Here is a 20544-nt window from a genome sequence, read left to right as displayed (position 1 = left end):
ATCCCGGCGTAACCTCGGCTCAGCCTTATTGTTGTTGCAACTCAGCTTAGCATCGAGATGGCTACCTAATCTGAATATATATAAGTCATTCAAGAAATTTTATTCAACTACCAAGATCTGTAAAATTCTGGCTTCACTCGAACATGGCTTTGAGAACGCCCTGGCCAATATGCACAGCATGTCAGGCGATTCCTTACACATCATTCCAAAATGGAACACTCAACGACCCTCACCAATTTTGGCCGAGTTTCTCTGAACTCGCGAATTCTGCTTCGAGAGGTTGTCACACATGTACTTTGCTATACGAAGCCGTCCGGGAGCCTTTCAAACATCGACTTGAAAGTCAAGCAGTATTCCTGGAGCGTGGAGCCATTGGCGGCGATGGTGCCGAAACTGTAGTCTTGACAGTGGACCTTGCATCTCTACCCGATCAAAGTACCTGGGCAAATGATTTCTTACAGGTGCATGCTGAAGACAAATTGTCCGACTTTAAATATTTACCAATAGCTGATGTCAAATATGTCTCGGATGCTGCGGAGGTGCCTGAAGATGCACGAAATTTTAAGGGTAAGATGTCGTACAGAAATTAAGATTCGATTTACTGATTGATATTTCAAGATCTGATCAGCTCATATGAAGAAAGCGAAGGGGCGATTAGATATACCAAGCAATCATTGAGTCATTGTTTGGAAAATCACAAGTCAACATGCGATCGGGTGATGTTTCCCATCTCATCTGCTGCATCACAGCGACACGATGTAGTCAACATTGTATCCGGGCGTAACGGAATGGTAATGGCACCAACTCGCCTCATTTATGTGGGTTCTCAAAATTCTGGCGATTTGCCAAAACTTGTGGATGGGCAGGAGTGTCTTTACAAAGGTGGATATTTGGTTCTCAGCTATTGCTGGGGAATGACACCTAAAAATGCACCATGGCAATTGACCACTACAACTATGCCGCTCTTTTCGACCGAGATCCCGCTCAAAATTCTCCCACAGACGCTTTATGATGCAGTTATGTTGACTCGCAAACTGGGAGAGCATTATATCTGGATCGATAGTATGTGTATCCTTCAAGATTCAGGAGAGGATTGGCAGTTTGAGGCTTCTAATATGGCTTCCATCTATGGAAGTGCTGTTATGACCATCGTAGCTGCATCTAGCTCAGTATACGGCGGTATTACAAATCGCCGAAATCCATTGCGAAACAGTGCTGCCAGTCTTGATTTGCAAGATGGTTCCTCAAAATCTACAATTTATATATTGCCAAATGGACAAATTCGAAATACACCACTACCTCCACCAACTGACAGTCGAGGCTGGTGCTACCAGGAAGACTTACTTTCCAGCAGACTAGTAAAGCTGACGACAAAATCCGTAATATGGCAATGTCTAGGCAATAAAAGTAACCCCAACACCCGATCACAAGGTCTCGAACAGCTCATCAAGCATCCTCCTTACAGATGGTATACACTTTGGTACCGATTGATCGAACAATACTCCAACAAAAGTCTAACATACCCAAAAGACAGACTCCTCGCATTCTACGGTATTGCATGCGATAAAGCAGGCGACGCATACCTTGCCGGGCTTCTCAAAACTGATCCTTGGGCAAGTTTACTTTGGTGTCGCGATGAAAACCAAATCCAGCGACGGCCAGGCCATAGATACAAAGAATATGTTGCGCCTTCGTGGTCTTGGGCAAGTCTTGATGCGCCTGTACTTTTCTATGAGGCAAATGCACGACATTGGAGAAAACCACAACTCGGTACCACGCTCCGAGATCCAGAACTCATTCATGCTGAGGCGCAGCCTGTTTCGTATTTCAAGACCGGCGCTGTAAAAAGCGGGAGTGTTGAGATATCAGCTTATATCATCATGGCTCGCACGGCACCTGTGGAACCGTTTTTATTCAATACCAGACAGGGCTCTCACACATATGGGAGACGAAATTGTGTGGATCCCCTTACTGGTGATGCACTTGGATTGATTGTTTTCGATGTTGCGCTAGAAGCACAGGATGATATGTTATTATGCTGTGCGCTTTTGCAGACGGGGAATATGGATTTGTGGGAGAAAAATGGGACTGCTGGGCTTGGGTTGGCGCTGAAAGTGGAAGGGGCGACGGCAAAACACTGGAAGTGTGCTCGAGTGGGATATGCCCAGTTCACATCTGTGTTTGGAAGATATGCGCAAAAGTACCGTGTGAAAATTTCATAGACTTTGGATTCGATGTGCAAGGGGATGATGTTTTTTTTACAGATTATAATTCTGAAGGGCTGAGACACTATGATTCATAATAAGATGTGACCTGAACAGGGTACCCTTTGTACCCACCTACAAAGGTCAAAACTGTTCCAGTCAAGATCCGTCACTGTAGTACTCACTCATATCATGCCCATTAACAACCAGTATAATCTAGGCGAGGAGGCCGAATGAGGATGTGATCAATATCAGGAATGGCCTAGATCACAGTGAATCGGTGGTGTAAATCCGGCTGGAGAATTAGGATTGAGTGAGCAGTCCTTAATTAAGACTTTACAGCAGTGCAATAACTTACAGTTTACAAAAAAACGTCACCAACGAAGAGAATAGGGAAACTTAGGTGGATGCTGAGGATTTTGGGCTTTAGGTAAGAGTTTTGATACTTGGAGTGTCCTGAAGAACAATAATTGGCTATTGTTCAACCGCCTGGGAACAAACATCGATGCCCTCGGTTCGCTAGCAGACAATGGAGAGAGGAGTATCTTGAATTTTATCATTAAGCTTCATCCTATTAGAAGTAATTCCACTCCGTCGTTACTTCCTTTATTCCTGCATTCCGATATTCCCGTGTTCAGTCCATATTGTACACGATAGAATTGTCATCTTCCAATGTTCAGATGCCCAGGCCACCTCGACCCGATCTACACGTTTCCTTTCATGCAACAAGCCTGCCAAATGCAGCATTATGCATATCTCTATAACCATTCAAATGCCTCCTGTCAATTCCCCTTCTCCAATCAAGGCACACTAGTCCTCAATTGTACACCGTGCCATCCCTTAATCTCGTCCCCCAGTATTTTATTGACCAATCTCTGTTGTTTCAACATATTCAAGCCCCTAAACTTTTCACTAACAACCTCAATCGCATACATACTTCCACATCCACCACTTATATCCTGCACCTGCAGTTTTGTGGGCGCAATTTCGTTGTATAATAAACTCCAAATCTTCTTCTCTGCTTCGTCGAGATGAGATGGTGCTTCGAGTTTATCTGCCGCAGCTCCATCTGCACCTTCGCCTACGGTACCTTCGATTGTGGATGGAGAGGATTCACTGCTGTAGAATCTAAGGCGGGCGAAAGCTGATGAGGGGCAAGGAGCTCCGCTTTGTGCAAGAGTGCGGGGTGAACTGATTGTTGGAGTAGAGTATGAACGTGTACTTTGTGCAGCGCGGGTGGCAGAGCTATGAAGGTTTGAGTATCTTGAGATCGAGGTGTTTCGAAGAAGTGTTCTGGTTCGCAGACAGCGAAGGCCGGAAAGGACGGGATTTTCCATGGTGTGGAGGGGTTATGGATGTTTAGATTCAATTGGAGATACACGCTGGCTTTGGGCGTGTTGATTGAAGGAATGTGTGAATCTTATATTATGAAAGATTTTGGAATATCAACTGTGATTTGTTGTGTGCTTATATGGGATTGTTGGCGTCGTTGTGTACGGTAATTGCTACTGCTACGGTTCAAATATTTAGAAATATAATTTTCCGAGGTTCATGATTGATCAGCGTCATGGATATTGATTAGTCATTATGACCCACACTCCGCATGAACCAATGGGGATTCTTGAAATGTAAGCATCTACGGCACCTCAAAGTGTTCGGTTAATTCAACTACATACGGTGTCCAGACGACTGAGCTGTGCTCTCATGCTCACAATCTATCATATCTCTTGGCCAGTTCAAGTCCTGAATAGTTTTGGGAAGATTAAGCTAGTGCTTTGCCATTCGATGATCTGCATAGGCTTGGTGCTTAAATCCACGTGATTCACTAAACAAGCATGGAAAACTTCGTCCTGTTCAAGTCCGGTCCTTCTAGCGCTCTTTTAGTGAAATTCAATTTCCTATAAGCGGTTCGCGTTACAGTTTTAAGCGCGGATTTTCACTACACAAGGTCCTTGAGGTCACCGTCAGGAAGACCTTCAAATCTATAATTCACAGATAATGATTCTGGGATCGTCTTGCTCAAATGGGAGATGGACACGGGAGAAGTCTAGACCTTTTGTCTCCTATAGTTAGCAAAAATTCGTCAATTTGGTTTTATGCTTCTGTGTGCTATTTGTCCTTTCTCCTTTTTCATGAAAGAATGAGCCCTACGGAGGCAGGGGCTGGGTTTCGCCTGGTGTAGGAATGGATAATCCCTGAAACACATCTATCAAACAAGTAAATGAAGCTTCAAAATTGAAAGGTCTGAAAGCTAATAGAAAATGATGATGGAGCTCTTCGGAATTCTCAACTTTAAGCTTTCAGACGTAAGCTGTGTATGACTTTCACCAGTGGTCAATGTATTCCGCCAAAATATACAATTACAAGTAAATTATATGGGGATTTCTTCACCTGTTGCCCTGTTTGAATATTGTCAGAACCCTCAAGCTATTCATTTCGAATTGATTCGAATGGTTTGGTATGTAGATTAAGGAAATTCGTTTTTTCTTCTGTAGTGAATACCCATTGAACAACTTCCAAGACGAGTGACATTGACACTAGAGCAACACTCAATGTTAAAACTCTGTTCCGACTTGATCGAGAGGACAGATAGGCCTGATCGTGAACCAGCCAAATCACCTGATATTACCCCAAGAAAAACCTGCCTGCCATCGTAGCGGTGGCATAGTTTAAACATCGAAATTTCGTATCAAACATCGGCGCTAGATAAACCGATTTATGACTGACTTCTGACGGGATTCATCTATGACAAACTCACCAGAATCAAACAAGTTAACAATTGTAAATCCGTTCCAGAAATGATGATAGACTTTCGAGAAAGTGTAGCCCATGTATAACATTACTTCTCCCTTGGCCAGATCATTGCATCATTTCCAGCAGATCTTATGGTAGGACTTGACTTTCTCGTAGTATAGATTTCTGTACAAGTCAAATCCCTAGATTCTTACACTACGGAACTGATTCACACAACGACTACTCAATTGAGTAAGAATCATGTTGGAAAGAATTTCCACAAACCTGATTTACTTCCAGGAAGATACAATATTCAGGTACGACCACTTTCCCATTGGTCATAATGCCACCCCGAACACACTAGGCATCTTCCAAAGAGAACTACAATTATCTACTTTGTGCACACGACACTTTTAACCTTCGCAAAATCAGATAATGGCACCAGATTTCTACTTAGATCAAGCCAAGTAGCTTAATGAAGTACAGATAAACGTCATTTTCTTGGCTAGATTTTAGTTCAGAGTTTCCCCGGATTTCCATTTGAACTTGTGTAGAGCCTATAAATTCATGGCCATCTTCTCAAAATTTCACAACTTTTTTTTATACTGTATTAAAACTTCATCCATACATAAAAATCTTTGAAGTGCCAGCAATCAAAAGCTAATTATCTTAATTGCCATCATTTCTAAACTCTCTAGATTCAATAACAAATGAAAACCATGGCGAACTCTGGCGGCGTATTGCCCAATAATGAATCGATGGACCAAAGACCCGTCAGACCTTTGGAGGCCATCATCAATGACGCAAGTAAGCGTTACATGTTCAAAATTTCGGTAAGTATACAAACCTTATTGGTACCCGTTCACGGCTTGAATTAGTATTGATAAACTTTATATAGCAATCTTCTTCTCAAACTGCAGGTGCGCCTGGTCCTTCTCAAGGACCTCCAATCGCTAGCTCAGTTGATCAACCTAGAACTGGACTTGATTCTTCTCAAGGAGGTTCTGTTCTCCGCATCGATGTCATGCCTGTTCCTGGCAAAGGGTTCTCGGGAAACCGCGCTTTTATCAAAAGTATTTGGGATAGGACCGCAGCGAATGGCCAAATTTCTGGTGCACGCACCTTTACCTTTACCTTTGACCCTTCCACCCCGCCCTTCGTTCCTTTCAATGGATCTTTTTATGGAAGACTTGAAGAGGAGGATTTTAACGATTATGACTGTGGTTTCTCGCACTGTGGAGGGTTCTGTGCACTTTATGCCCCCTGCGCTGCCAATGGTGACAATAATGGGGCCATTCAGCAAGCGAGCTCTTCCGCTGTCCAAAACGAGGGGGAAGCAAACATTGTCCCAAACAAAGACAATGTTCAAGTCGAAGCCATTGTCACAAACGAAGACAATGTTGAAGTCGAAGCCATTGTCAAAAACGAAGACAATGTTCAAGTCAAAGCCATTGTCACAAACGAAGACAATGTTCAAGTCGGAGATATTGTCCCAGATGGTGGCAATGCCTCAGATACCGAAGATGATTCGGAGGACGACGAAGAAGGAGGTGCCCCCCTTGACGCATGGGAAAGACCTCCCCTTACAGCAGAGCAACTCCTTAAATTAGATGAGGAGATGAGAACAGAAATGGCCGAAATTAAACGAAGATGGATTCTTTCTGGCCGTCGTCTCGACCATGCATATCCTCACAGAATGGGCTGTGAATGTTTTTTCTGTACCCTTGACGGTTGAATGATTTTCTCATTACCGTGTACAATTCTTTTCTTTTGGCTCCTCATGTAACGCCAGTGACGGTTGAATGATTCTCTCATTACCGTACGTACTATGCATTCTTCTTTTCCATGTAATACTGGTGACGGCTGAATGATTTCTCATTGCCGTATATACATATAATATGTATGTTCATTTTTCATATAATGTGTAATATTGGTGACGGTTGAATGATTTCTCATTGCCGTGTGCAATTCTTTTCTTTTGGCTCCTCATGTAACGCCAGTGACGGTTGAATGATTCTCTCATTACTGTATCTACATATCTACATATCTATATATATATATATTCATTTCATTTTAATCTTATACGAAATTGGGAAACAACTTATAGAGTTTGTCAGATATTGAAGTCTCCTTGAATGTTATTATTATCTTAGTTTTCAGGTATCATTGGTATTCATTAGATGATCGATTTAACCCAGTCATCGACTCCAACACTCGCTGACATAAAGTACTGTTTTACATGTTCACTTCTTGCGAAAGGTCATAGTATTCCTCTAAGCGTAAATTTGAGTAAAAAACATATCCAGCGAGTCATTGGCTGACCTTGCATGTTCCCGTGATATGAATACAATGCAAGATGTTCAAGTCAAGACAACATACGGATCGACAGTGGCGGTCTTCGGACATAATACATACTAACGGGCCTGTGAGATCAAAGGCATATTTACATCTCGCATAGCTGATGTTTCATTATTGTAACCGAATCGGCCAAGTGTTATCAGTTTAGTTGAGCAGACTTGAGGCAAAAAAGCTTAGGTCAGATTCCTACATAGGAAGGTTCATTGAGGCTTATAACCACGTCAGGGTCAGGGTCTTTCTTGGGATCTACATATATGCAAGTGTTGTATGCCAAAGTCACCTGCCTACTTCAATGCATGCAGGTGAGTCTACTTCTTCCCGAGTGATCGACGGTATACGATTGGTACTCGTGCTGCCAGAAAGGATGCAACTTCGCCACCAAGGAATTCAGGTTAGTCCTCTTGTAGGTTACTATTGTGTGATATGTGCATCTAGCCTCGGAGTCGACTACTTATTACTTTTTAGCCGCACGACTATGTGCAGGATTAAGGGACTCTGTGTCTTCCAACATAATATTTATGCAGGGTGCAATAGCTAGACACAGTGAATTTATGCTGGCTTATTCTATTCCAAAGAAGAGGGGGTATTGTAGGCCGCATATCTTGAGCTTACTAGATAATATAAGTATGTTTCAAATTTTTATGTACTTATATCAATAATTACACAATCTAGCTTCCTGCTGTAATGCAAAAGCACGTCGTGCATATTCTTCATGTAGAATATATCAAATCGTATCATCTAGACCATTTCACTTCACTATATCAAGTGGGTACTATCACCTTCTAGGCTTCCCAAAACACACTTTTCATTCACTGCAGGTAGCATACAAATTGACCATTGCTTCCCAATACAACATAACGTTGCAGAATTCGTCTAGTCGCATATGTACGACTAGGGTACATACATAGTGGGGCTCGCATAGCATTTCAGCATCGTAACCCAACTTCCTTCTCAAATTTGTAAAAGCCCATAATAGCATGAATTTTCTTCACTCACTCGCCTTCAAATATTGAATGCGGAAATACGAATCAAGGTATTCATATCTCCCAATAAACACGAGTGTGGTTAGAAATTAATAGATGAACATGTGGGGTCCTACGTGGCTGCACATAGTTCACGCCTGGTTACGTGGCTCACCGAGCACGATCACGCTTCTGCACGTGAGCGAGGGGTGCAGCACAGATAGGTGGAGATAGAGATACGTGGTACTGTATATTGATCATGAATTATTGACAAAGTGGTAGTACCGTAGTTTGGTAATATGTGTGTTGGAGATTTCATCGAGAACAGTGATTTGGGCATGAAGAACTTTCTGGAAATGCCGAATGCACATCGATGAAGAATCTGGAGTCTGGAGTTCTGGGGAAGTAAGACATACGGGGGAATGGGGTTGATTGATGAGGAGCTGCAAGATGTGAACCTGTAGCTAATCTAGATAAGCCACAATTTGCCGTTTGTCAATATACATTTCCCGGTATACTAGGATTCTACAATCAGTATCTCACTATCATCGTATCTTGTTTCGTTGTAAGGTAACTATCTATGTTGTGTTCTGGTATTGTGACCCAACACTGATGACATCCAAGACCGAATCCTGACTCAAACCATAAGTATCTTTCTCATGTTGGAGTAGTACTGCATCTTGACCACAAGCTTGTTGTCTGCCAATTCCCTTATGCCTGTAGAAATTTCCGTACAGTAGGTAAATCAGTTGGAGAACTAGCGTAAATGAAATTTTCTTGTCCGGGCAGCAAGACATATTGAACCAAGAAAAAAATTCTCGCTACTCCGTGCAGACCAGTAACTTGAAATAAAGCTTATTTGAATATAGTGGCAGCGAAAATGGCAAGAGAGATAATTCCTCCTCCAGTATAAAGCTCAGCATAGATTCATCCCTAATTAGGATACAAATAATTCACTAAAGATTGATGCCCTCTTCGTTTATGGGAAACTTTTCCAACTATATTCATTGCCCGCTTTGATGCATTTGGCAAAAGGAATGTGTTGGTTACTAAGACCACAGCATCAAAAATGTCGATTGGATACACTTTTCCCCATAGACCCTTCTTGCATCCAAGCCAAGGCCCTGAATAGAAACCCTATGCAGTCTAATCTCTACAATCACTCATGCTATTCCCACAATCTTATGATTCAACCTCGGTACATACTTGCCTTTCCCTTCATGCCTTCCTCTCCACCGACAATACCCATACAAGGTAGATCTCGAAATTATCTCTGAAACTGCGGTTTTGGTTCGCTTCCATCCGGGTCCACATCTCCTTTGATCAAGACTGACTGACATCATACACTACTTGATCCTGTATCTATTCATAGAAGGTTAATATTGCAGAGACCACAGACCATGAAATCGATCAAATTGTGATGTATTATACCGCACTGGTTTACACATTAACCAATCAGTTCGGTTCCGAAACCCCGATACTCGGCCCCAAGTTCCGGAGTTTGATTATAACGCAATTCCTTTAGTGAAGCCACGAAGAAGGTAGAGAAAAGTTGACTCCGCGCGGAGTTTCGTTTGATAAGTATGATGGCTCCGCGCGGAGATTGATCTGAGATAGTAGGGTAGTATTGATACACATAATAATGTTATCGCTTCAAAAACTTTCAGAAAAGATGAGGAAGCCGGAGCACTCGGGTTTCAGAAATATCTTCCAAAACTCCGCAAGGTGTCCGAGAATGTAGCGGAGTGTGAGGAAGAAGTTTTAGGAGATAATATTGTTTTTTGCTAGCACTCCGATTAGTGTTTTGAGGTATCCAACTGATTATTGATGATGATGATGATAAAAGAAACCTTCTGATTCTGTGATGCATGCACTACATAAAATTAAGACTCATCTTTATGCTTATCGACCCAAGTTCCCACTTTTGAATCTAAGTATCTAGAACATTATACTCTAGAATGCAACTTAACACAAGAACTTTTGTTGCAGATTTTCATTTTGAAAGAGGGAATCTTGTTATATCATAATTTCGACCTACTTCAGAGGAATTTCTTCTCATTGGTGACTACAATGGTCAAAGAAACACTGTTAATTGGAATAAAATTATATAGAAGGTGCACGATAGTGCTTTGAAAATACAAACCACGATCAACAGATTGTCTGTTTACTTCTCTTCCTTGTTCTTCACTCACTAGAAAAAAAGAACACTGTTCTGATTTCACTTGAATTAAAGAGGCCAGAGAAAATGAAAGATATCAACAGGTTAACAATGAATATGTGATCAAAGCAAAAGCTTGCTTCTCAAGATGAAACACTACGAACGTCACTCACATATTTTGAGATATATTTTGAGTCCGCAAAGAACGCATTGTACAAAGTGTTCTCACAGAAAGCTCTGTATAACAGATTTTGTCATGTGTTTCGCTTTTTAGTGGCTATACATCTAACTTGTATCGTCCAACTTCTCAATTTTGGTAGCTTTTGATAATAGGGAAAGCAATCTAGGGGCAAGTATCTCATCTATCTACCACTCATTAATTTAGAGGAAAAAATGAAGAGAAATAATTGGGACCTTGAGACAAGCTCCGTAGTAATATAGATATTGTGGTTAACAGTTTCAAAACGAGTATCACATCTGCTCATCTATATTGTGAAAGTCGATCTATCAAAGCACTTGATATTTGTTTTTGATATAAACCTTGAAGACATAATCTTTGGAAGCTGTTATTAAGTCACATGGATTCATGTATTAAAAAAGCGTTCTCGATTTAAGAGCCTTCAACTTTACTTGGATCAACTTTACACTTTTATGCTTACATCAGTAAGACCCCAAGTCGAGATGGTATGTCGTGCGGATATGGGCTTGTGGGGTCTATAGCAGTCATATGTTATATAGAATGGATGTAAAACAGTTTTAGAGTGGGCAGTAAGTTGTTAGGAATTAATGCGTAGAGTATTCTCATATATTTGAACGGATTGGAAGATAGGGGAGAGGGCAATCGTTTAGACAAGCGATTCTCGGTAAACAGAAACATCATAGAAACTCATTACATAAGAAGAGTAAATGAATGATGTGATATTGAATGTCTATAAATCACCACAAGCAAGCATATCATAGGCAACGGCCATCACGGCAGAACTACTTCTCATTTCCTTCTATCTCATTCCGAGAGCTCCTACATCCAGACATAGTTGCATTTAAAATCTCCAAAGGCATACTGAGCAACTCTCCAGTGTTTCTGGCCAATTACTATTGCAAAATCTGTTGTTGCGAGACAATTTGAAGCCATCCGGTCATCCTACTGAGGAATTATTGTCAATTCATTATCAAATGTTGTCACTCATCATCTGATATGTGTTGCACTATCAACGAAAGTCATTCAGTGTACAAAGGAGCCTTCAATTTCTTATTCAACTAGCAGAACAGTTCGTCTCAAGAGCCACTCGGCACTTCTCTTCGAACCAAAAACCAGGCTGACCCTTCATTCAATTCCACTCTTATCTTGACATAATTCCCTTATGGTATTCGGCCCTTTCCCCAATACCCATCAAACGTACTCCAGGTTCTGCACTTGCATATATTCGGTCCTTTCCCCATGATCCTTCATATCTGCAAGTTTATGAGCCCGAAATTCACAACACCCCGCCGGCTCCGCTCCCACTGTACGATGCCGTGTGTCCCTCTTGACATATCCACCCAAATCGGCCCTTTCCCCAATTCGCCCACTATTCCGCTTCTCAGTCCTGCAACGATGTCCGCTCCGCATTCCTATCTCACGTTAAAATATGACACACGGAAACATACATCCACCTGGGGAAGTAACGAAATCGGCCCTTTCCCCAACACACTCAATCCTCAACCCAATTTCCACGGCGCGTATGCCCAACTATTGAAACTCTCCATACCCACCAGAGTCGGTCCTTTCCCCAATACTTCTGTCATACATAAGACCGTTTTGTCTCCAAACCGACTCAATCCGAGTACAGCCGTGAAGGTTATACTGCCCGTGCACATTGCGGGTGGAAATTGGACCTTTCCTCAATCCCCAATCCCCATTCCCCGACTCCCGATTCTCTCTACTGCACGCTTCATATCCATATACGGAGCACACATGAATCTCTCATTTCGTCGTCTAGAGAAGATTAGGGTTAGGAGTTGAGGGCATGCATCAATCAACATTCAAGCCCTGACAAAATTTTCACTCATAGTTTGTTATGTCTCGCAAACTTTTCCACGCTATAACCTTATCCCACTTTCGAGCCTTGGTATCTAATGACTACGCAGTGTTGAGTACCTCATACTGCGTGGCTCCCGCTCTCAACCAATTTGCCAAGTGATTTCCAATCATTACAGTTACCGGAAGTTCATCTCTTAGTTCCCAGTCGAAAGTACTGGCCGCTTCACGGCGTACGCGCAATAACTGGTTTGAAAACTGATAGTAGATTGAAGTCCGAGCGGGGAGATTCAAAGTCTGTTGAACAGTGCACCGTCGATCTTTCAGCCCACGAACTTTATTTCAAGCCCTAGCTTATGCCCACAATAGAAAATCGATAAAACATCCATAGATATCACATTGCGAGTTTAGTGTTGTCGTTAGTGTTACAACCACAAGAGGTGCATTGAATGAAATTCATTAGCGAAGCTAAATAGAGTTTCTGCACGCCCGTAGCTTGCACCCTTTCGTGGCTCACCGAATACCAAACATTCGGTCGGGACCGCCACTTTCCTTTGAGAATCAGCGTTTTCAGGGTCCATGTTTTCTTGGTAATCCGATTGTTTCCTTGCGATTGTCTGGGCTGCTCTGTTTGGGAAATTTCAAGCCATGGCAGTTTCTTTGGTGTCGAGGATTGGTTTACGATTATTGGTAATTGATTACCTAGTGAACGGTGTAGTCCACTTCGACGGGGACAGGTGAAAGTTAGTCGATTTATCTATGATAGACTCGTTTCAATGACGCCCGAACCCTTAAAGCACAGTTCCATAGCCCAAAAGCCCTCTTGCGATGGGCTGGCTTGGTGGAAATATCAATATCGTATGTTGACTCAACATACTCAATCTGTGGAACAGAATTACCTCGCCAAAGCTATTTTGCGAATGATGGTTGTACTTGGTGCCCCTAATTAGAGGCGAGGTCACAGCCTACAATCTCTGGTGCAATACACCGCAACTCAAACATCAATGTGGGCAAAACAAAGCTTTAGGAGACATGTCTTTACCGGATGGTTCAGGGTCTAATCTGCAAATAGAAAACTTATCCGCCTCCTACATTGTTTGTTCTCTCTACAAAGCTATGATGAAGATCTTAGTGAAAGTACTACTCTCATGCGCCCCGAGATCTTCAACTCAGCCTCACCAGATCAAAAAATAGATATCAAAAAGCTTCTCAGATCGCAATCAAGTCTAAACAAAGACTTCCCTAGCGTTGAAGATCAGCACTTACTACTCACCGTTGCGTTGATTTTCACAAAGATAAGGAATGTTTCACGACGTTGTTTGACATATTGAATTGACTCTACAGAATCAAAGTTCTATTACACAACATCCTTGACAGCGAAATTGTATCACTGAAAAAATTTCTCCAAATCCTGCAAAATGCATGTATAAGCAGTGGTACTAGATTAATCATATATGCAATTTCAAGGTTGCGCTTGTGTACACCGCAAAAACACCATGTAATTTTTGTCCTGCTTGTTGTTTGGTTATATCCATACCGATAAGAGAGTTTCACTACATGCAGAGCGTTTAACCTTCCGCTTTGGAGTTTGTTTGCAGGATTAGAGCGTTCACACATATTGTTATTGAATAGTGATAAATTCGATATTGATTTTTTTAGGATACCAAAGGGAACGACATGATTTCGGAACATCAAAGCCTGGCTAAAGGGCTAAGATGGGGTTGTACGTGTCATACAGCAACGAGGTTACACAAAAGGCGTGATCACAAGATCAGCTTCTCTTCCTGATATGTTTATATGATGAGTGATTGGGGATGGGGGGTGTGGGGATGGGGGGTGGGGGGAGGGATGATGACGGAAAGTACTCTCTAGTCACGACGAGCAAGCTCATGGGTGGAGAGGAACTGGTTTCCCCAGATTATCACATATCCGATTCACATTATCCAGTCTGCAGCAGTGATAAATTATCAAGTAAGGGATGACCCCACCGTCCCTCCTCTCCCCACTTCTCATTAAAAGGGAGAAGAGATAGTTTATCAGCTGTGCTTCTCGAATAAGAATAAATGAAGATATATTGTTTTAGCGTCGTATAGTCCAGTATACAAGGAAACATTAACATGATTTTACTTCCTCATTAGGTCATACAAAGACATATCTTCGATGCCCCAGCTGATTACCCCTCGGAGCTGACAGTTAAAGGGCCCTTGAAGCTATTTGTTATATCAGAGAGGTTATATGAACACTCGGGTCCAAACTTAGTACAACGCCTCTGAAAAATGATAAGGAAATTTTACCTTACCAATAACGCCATGAGAATCATTGGAGCATTCCTCAAGATTTGCTTTCGATTCTCTAGAATTGACAGCAACAGCAGTAGTGGAAGGCAAAACCTTCGTATTCCATGCCCAATATTATCTCGAGGAAAACCAATATTCAACATGATTATCCATAAATCAGTCCATCAATCACACCATGCCAATGATTGCCAATTAAAGCCCGCAATAATTCGTGCAGATTTGCAGATCCAATCACATGCGACATGACTAGTCACTTGAAAATATGCACGTTTGTGAAAATCACTGGATATAAGCCTGGTCTGGATGCAGAGCCAAGTTTCTAGGTATTTGATCTGATGAAACGCCATGATAAGAAGTTCAGAGAGTTGGTACCGTGACTTCATTCAAGTCACGGTACTCGGGGTACACGAGAACGTGACCTTCATCTTATCATGACGAGGACTTACATCTTACGATATTCCAGTGAGATTCCTACTGGAATAGGGTTCCTCCGAAGTATCCGGATCGGTAGACAGCTGAAATTTAGAAAAGCCATGTACCGGTACTTCCGCTACCAAGATGCGGCATGGAAATGGACATATTGTCCGAGATCGTCATATCTCTTCAATGTACATTTAAAGTTTATACTGGGGGGTGATACCAGGTCGACAGGTCCCTACTTACATACCTTCATGTATCATGTACCATGATGATGTATCTTCATCTCAATGGTCTTTTTGGCAAGATTTGTCAGTCCTGTATAAACCCGAGTATGTAGCCCCGCATCCTCAATGCCAAATATCATTCTCTACAGCCAGCAAGATAGTTCAAGGCTTCGAACATGTTGAGTGAAATTACATCATATCAGCTAGTAAATAAACGACCTCCCAAATCAGAAATTATCTCGACTATACTTTCACGAGTCATGACATTATATCTGACAGCTGCACATACCTCACTTGGAAGCTACCCCGCATTCTCTTGGCACGTCTATTCACCACAGGAGTGAAACAGAGGCTTGAAGATATGAAATCCCAACCAATCATTTTCTCCGTCCCGTTATTGTACGAAGTAGTGTGAAATGACCAGTCATATCTCATATCTCATCTATATCCACATGTCTTACACCATCAGAAACAAGGAGGGGGTGACATGTGAAAAATAACGTCTTCCAACGCCACCAAGTAGGACGTCTCAAACGCCTTTAAGAAATTCTCCTAATTATCACACCATTCATTTTCTCAAGAGGGGCAAACGAAAACGACCTCTACGCCTCCAACCCAACAAATTGGATACGAAAAGCCCGTGGCAATTGTGTTACATAACCCCTTCGTAATACCACAGGGGGAACTCCTCGGGAAATAATCGGAATGGCATGTTATAAATGATGTGCATATGGAAAAAGCGTGGGATGAGGTATACTTCGTATTACAATTTTAAACATCGAGAAAGTTTTTCCCTTGGAAATGCGATATCCATTACTCAAAATATAAATAATTGTGTTGATATGAGAAAAGAGATAGAGATAGGGAAAGCCAAGAGACCAATAACCTATCAAACCTAACGAACCCCTAAATTTACCGAACAAACGGGACGAGACGGGAGCATACCAAGCTTTTTTTTCCTCCCTCTCATTTCCAAATTCGGGGTTCGCGAGGTCTAGATCGTCTAAAACCAGTCTGTGTCGAGATATTTCCGATATAATCCCGTATCCTCTCAACGATTATTTACCTATCAAAATCTCCTTCCAAATGCATCTCTTTCCCATCTGCGCCGGTTTTGCATACATGAGATGCGAACTATTGAGAAGCAATTTTTTTTTTTACAATGTGCATGCAGATAGATGGCCCGTTGTATGCAAGCTGCTCGAAGCAAAAAAACGACACATCATATCATCGTACGAGTAATGCAACGGTGAGGACGAATTTAGAATCCGATACCAAGGTATGAAATGGGAGGGAGCGCTTTCACTGTTCTTGGCTTGTTTTCCGTTTGCCTCTTCGTTGCATTCGTTTGTCTTGTCGTACATACATCTATAACAAAGCTATCGGGCATTTGCCACTGCATATGCAGATTTGTCACGCTATTGGTGTTACACGGGCGCGTGATATAGCATTAGTACATGTGAGTTTGAATTTGATTATAGACGGTTAGTAAGTAGGGTGATGAAATGCAGATGGTGTGTTACACAACATGAAGAAGATATTGAGTAGGCAAACTTGCATGTAATCTAATTGTTTGGATTGGCATGTACTAGAAGATTCTTGAAAATGTGAAGATGTACTTTCCTTGGTATGACACAAACCATACTTTGGATAAGTATGGATAATGTACAAGTATGACTTGCAGTTAGCTCGTACATGTCTCCATGCACTGCGGTCACGTCAATAAAGTGCATTGTATATAGCTATTCTTCTAAGGATCGTCTAAATTGCGCTTCCATCTCTATATCGTAGAAAAACGTCAGCTTTTATCCGGTAGAGCACCCTAGAGATCGTTTGACCTATACGAGATAAAATAAGGATTGGCAATTGAAAGGAGAGAGTTGATGATATCTTAGAATCAACATCAACATCAAACCCAACCTCTACCTACAGACCTCACTAATCGCTTCCGTATTGGCTCATTCTATCGAAAGATAATCGCTAACGTTTCTAATTCTACCCCACGCTCCTGGTATCCCGCGCGCAAACCCACACACAAGAAATTTGTTGAAATCATTTTATTTCATCCTATTCTGTATCGTGAGGCTGAGCTTTCATATATGTTTCATCACTTATCTTTCATACGATTGTGGGTCAAGGCCAAGAATAGACGCTTGAAATCCTTCCACGAGCAATGTTCTCGGGCCACCAGCAGGCGGCAACACAACCACCCATGAAGAGTGGTGTTTGTGTACGAAAATTCCCCGACGCAGCCTGCATGCGGCCAGCCCCGGAGTGATTCTATGTTCCGCAGTATGAGGAACAATAGTACCTGTTAGTATGTACAATAGATGGATGAATTTGATGTGATGTATATTGAAACGGAATTCAAGTCGTGAATGGTTATTGAATGTGGGATCAAACGATGGAGACCTGGCATGAAAAAGAGGTGTTCTTTTCAACATCATTTTGGATGAGTGCCAGTGTCAGAGATTTCTGAACTTATGATTATGCTTCGAAGAACCATCTACCGTATTTTGATAACGTGACATGGAAGACCTTCTCATGGCCGTCCTTCCACATTGCCTATGGCCGGTCCCAAGTGCACCTCAAATCTTCACCAAGCCCGTGCCGTGCTTCTTCTCCGCCGCGCAGAAGCTCAAAACAAAGTTGTCTGTCGCAGTCACATCACGCTTCCTCTAATTTCGGGTTGAGGATCTTTCATTTGATATCCCACTTATCGCTTATTTCTAGATGATTCTAGATCTGAAGAGTTGCGTTGTTTTCTCATAAAGGCGCTTAACTTTCCGCTACTCCCATTCTCGGATGCTACGGAGTAAATGCAAATACGTACCTAACACAGTTCTATAATAAGTGTTTCAGGTTTCAGGTGATGAACAATATATAAATTTAGTGCATGAGGCGCTTAGGCGAACATGTGTGGAGATTCGATGGTCAATCTCGATGAATTGCGGCCTCTGTATGTATTATAGACTCTGAGAGTAACAATGAAGTAATTGAAACAAAGATTGGCATCTTGTGAAAAGTATGAATATCAAAAATCATTGATATAGTCCCAACAATACCATTCAGGCTTCTCGGACCAGAGGTCATCGTGGCCTCCCCCGTCATTCCCGGAGGTCAAGATCCGTACCGTAGACTCGTCACTCCTTCATTAACCCCTCTACATCATACCTCCGAGCCCATAACCTTCCCTCATCCTCGAACCCGTGGCCAACTCCGTGACCCAAACACCAAAAGGCTACAATACCAATCCTGAGATCCACAAGGCGGCTATCTCCTAACCAGGCGGTTTCTAACCGCAAAATCCGGGGTAAAATTAACTGGCAACCTAGATAATTCCTCTTCTTCTTCCATCTTCCTTCCTCCTCCCACAGATCCCATGATCTTCAATGCCCCCAAAATTGTTTCCCATTAAAGTAATCACGATTGAGAATTTAAACTTCATTCAACAAAGATATACTTTCGGTGCTAAGATACTAAATTGAGCGCTTGAATGATACCGAGAATGTACGTGAATTAGGGTCTGAGCTCAAAGACCGGTACATCGAAGCCAAAATGCGGGGTACGTATTTCTTTCAAGTCCAGAGGAGGAAAACGCATCTTCATGCAAAAGTTGAAACGGGTAGTGTCTTGGGGGAGTGGCAGTGAGAGAAAATAGAATTTGAGTTTGAAGACGCGGCCTTTTGTCGTGGGGGTCATGATGTTTTAAATGTTGATCTCAACTTTCGTGATGGTTTAGTGAGGATTAACTTCTCAATGCTACCGGTATGATGGTAACCCCCTTCGCCACTAGTAACGGTATGACAGATAGTACATTGATAAGAAGAAAGCTGTCTCTGGATTGGTTTGACGTATTGATAAGACAAAAGTGAATATTAGCAATCCGTATAGCCAATTACTTAGTCAGAGAGTGTGTGGTAATTACAACACCATAGTTTCTGAACCACGCCCAAAACCATGCTATAGTAACTCCCGTGTTCATCAATGCTGAGGCTACTTTATCTTCGTCTCCTATTTCCCACGTTATCTTCAACTAACCAGCCGAACACACATTTGTGGCCCACTTGTACCCTCTGACGGTTCTTGGAATAGAACAAAGGCCAAAGCCCAAGAATAACTAATCGACAGCTACTCAAAAATGGTGTTGTGTGCAATACTACCAGCTACTAGCCAGTAGAATCAATGTTGAAAATTCTGTTAGTCTCAAGGAAATCCAGTCTACATTCGTACTAAAGCACCCCGAGTAGCCAAGAGAACGATCAAAAACAAACTCAAAATTCGGGGCCCTCCACTCTCCGCTCTTCATTTTGATATCTTCAACTTTGACCACTGGCTATTGACATCAGTTTGTATATAAGCTGGATTACTTTGAAGATAGAGAAAGGTACTTCCTTCTCCCATCCATCCGGATAATGAAGAACCCGGGGTTTGAGAAAACTTTAAGTGACACACATTTCCGTGACTGGTAGCTATCTACGTGCAAGCAAACAAACATACACACATACAAATTTCAAGAACTCAAATCTTGACGAAGCAGAAAGAAAACATTCTTGAAGTAAGGGGGAGAGATCAACAATAACTATAATCCCTTAGTATCTGTCGCAATGTCGATCCGATCCCGACCAAAAGAACGAACTGGTACTGGTATCAATATCTCTAAATAATTAGGAAAAAGATTTCCATCCCTCATTCTAAGTCACGACGCAAAAACGGATAGGTAGTCCCGAATACTTGGTCCTCCCACCTAGTTTTTGCTAATTCACGGCTGTGACCTTGGCAGGGACGTTTCCCGTTTGAATTCTTCCCTTATGTATTTACAATTACTATTACAATTATGTTTGAAGATCAGTGAACGGCTTTCAACAAATCACCGCCAATCTAAGATCAATCATTACTCAACCGAGTGTCTTCTTTCCCTGTCCTATCCGTCGATCCGTAAGATCGGGTATCCGTTTCCCATCAAAAATCATAGGAAAAAGAAAAGAAATCAAACATCGATATTAACTTCCTCTACCTCCTGAAGATCTGATCTACCTAATAACTAAAATTTCCCACATGTTCATGATATTTTCCCTCTAGGGTACTTCTACCGAATTTTGATATTTGGACTTCACGATGAACTGATTCATCGTTACACATCGTAGACATTTACCGATTTGACTGGATGA

General features: G+C 42.0%; 3 protein-coding genes across 3 annotated transcripts; 2 read left to right on the top strand and 1 right to left on the bottom strand.

Annotated features, from left to right (window-relative positions):
• Positions 1-72: 72 nt before the first annotated feature.
• Positions 73-2581, top strand: BCIN_07g06680 (hypothetical protein). Its single transcript, XM_001549733.2, has 2 exons — positions 73-567; positions 619-2581. Exons 1-2 carry the CDS (start codon positions 144-146, stop codon positions 2220-2222), a joined length of 2028 nt encoding a protein of 675 aa, XP_001549783.1. The 5' UTR covers positions 73-143; the 3' UTR covers positions 2223-2581.
• Positions 2582-2734: 153 nt separating this feature from the next.
• On the bottom strand, positions 2735-3724 carry Bcaim1. Its single transcript, XM_001549732.2, has one exon. The coding sequence runs from the start codon at positions 3539-3541 to the stop codon at positions 3005-3007; it is 537 nt and encodes a 178-aa protein (XP_001549782.1). The 5' UTR covers positions 3542-3724; the 3' UTR covers positions 2735-3004.
• A 1635-nt stretch (positions 3725-5359) lies between these two features.
• Positions 5360-6926, top strand: BCIN_07g06660 (hypothetical protein). The gene is made up of 2 exons (XM_024694251.1): positions 5360-5770; positions 5836-6926. Exons 1-2 carry the CDS (start codon positions 5648-5650, stop codon positions 6670-6672), a joined length of 960 nt encoding a protein of 319 aa, XP_024550040.1. The 5' UTR covers positions 5360-5647; the 3' UTR covers positions 6673-6926.
• Positions 6927-20544: the final 13618 nt, after the last annotated feature.

The sequence above is a fragment of the Botrytis cinerea genome, chromosome 7 (assembly GCF_000143535.2).
Source record: "Botrytis cinerea B05.10 chromosome 7, complete sequence".
NCBI lineage: Eukaryota > Fungi > Ascomycota > Leotiomycetes > Helotiales > Sclerotiniaceae > Botrytis > Botrytis cinerea.
This window is presented reverse-complemented; position numbering and strand designations above follow the sequence as displayed.

Excerpts from the sequence above, each read along its gene's own strand:
- BCIN_07g06680 (XM_001549733.2), top strand. The coding sequence starts at position 144 with ATGGCTTTGAGAACGCCCTGGCCAATATGCACAGCATGTCAGGCGATT. Across the intron at positions 568-618 it reads AGATGCACGAAATTTTAAGG|ATCTGATCAGCTCATATGAA; the intron begins GTAAGATGTCGT and ends TGATATTTCAAG.
- Bcaim1 (XM_001549732.2), bottom strand. The coding sequence starts at position 3,541 with ATGGAAAATCCCGTCCTTTCCGGCCTTCGCTGTCTGCGAACCAGAACA.
- BCIN_07g06660 (XM_024694251.1), top strand. The coding sequence starts at position 5,648 with ATGAAAACCATGGCGAACTCTGGCGGCGTATTGCCCAATAATGAATCG. Across the intron at positions 5,771-5,835 it reads GTTACATGTTCAAAATTTCG|CAATCTTCTTCTCAAACTGC; the intron begins GTAAGTATACAA and ends AACTTTATATAG.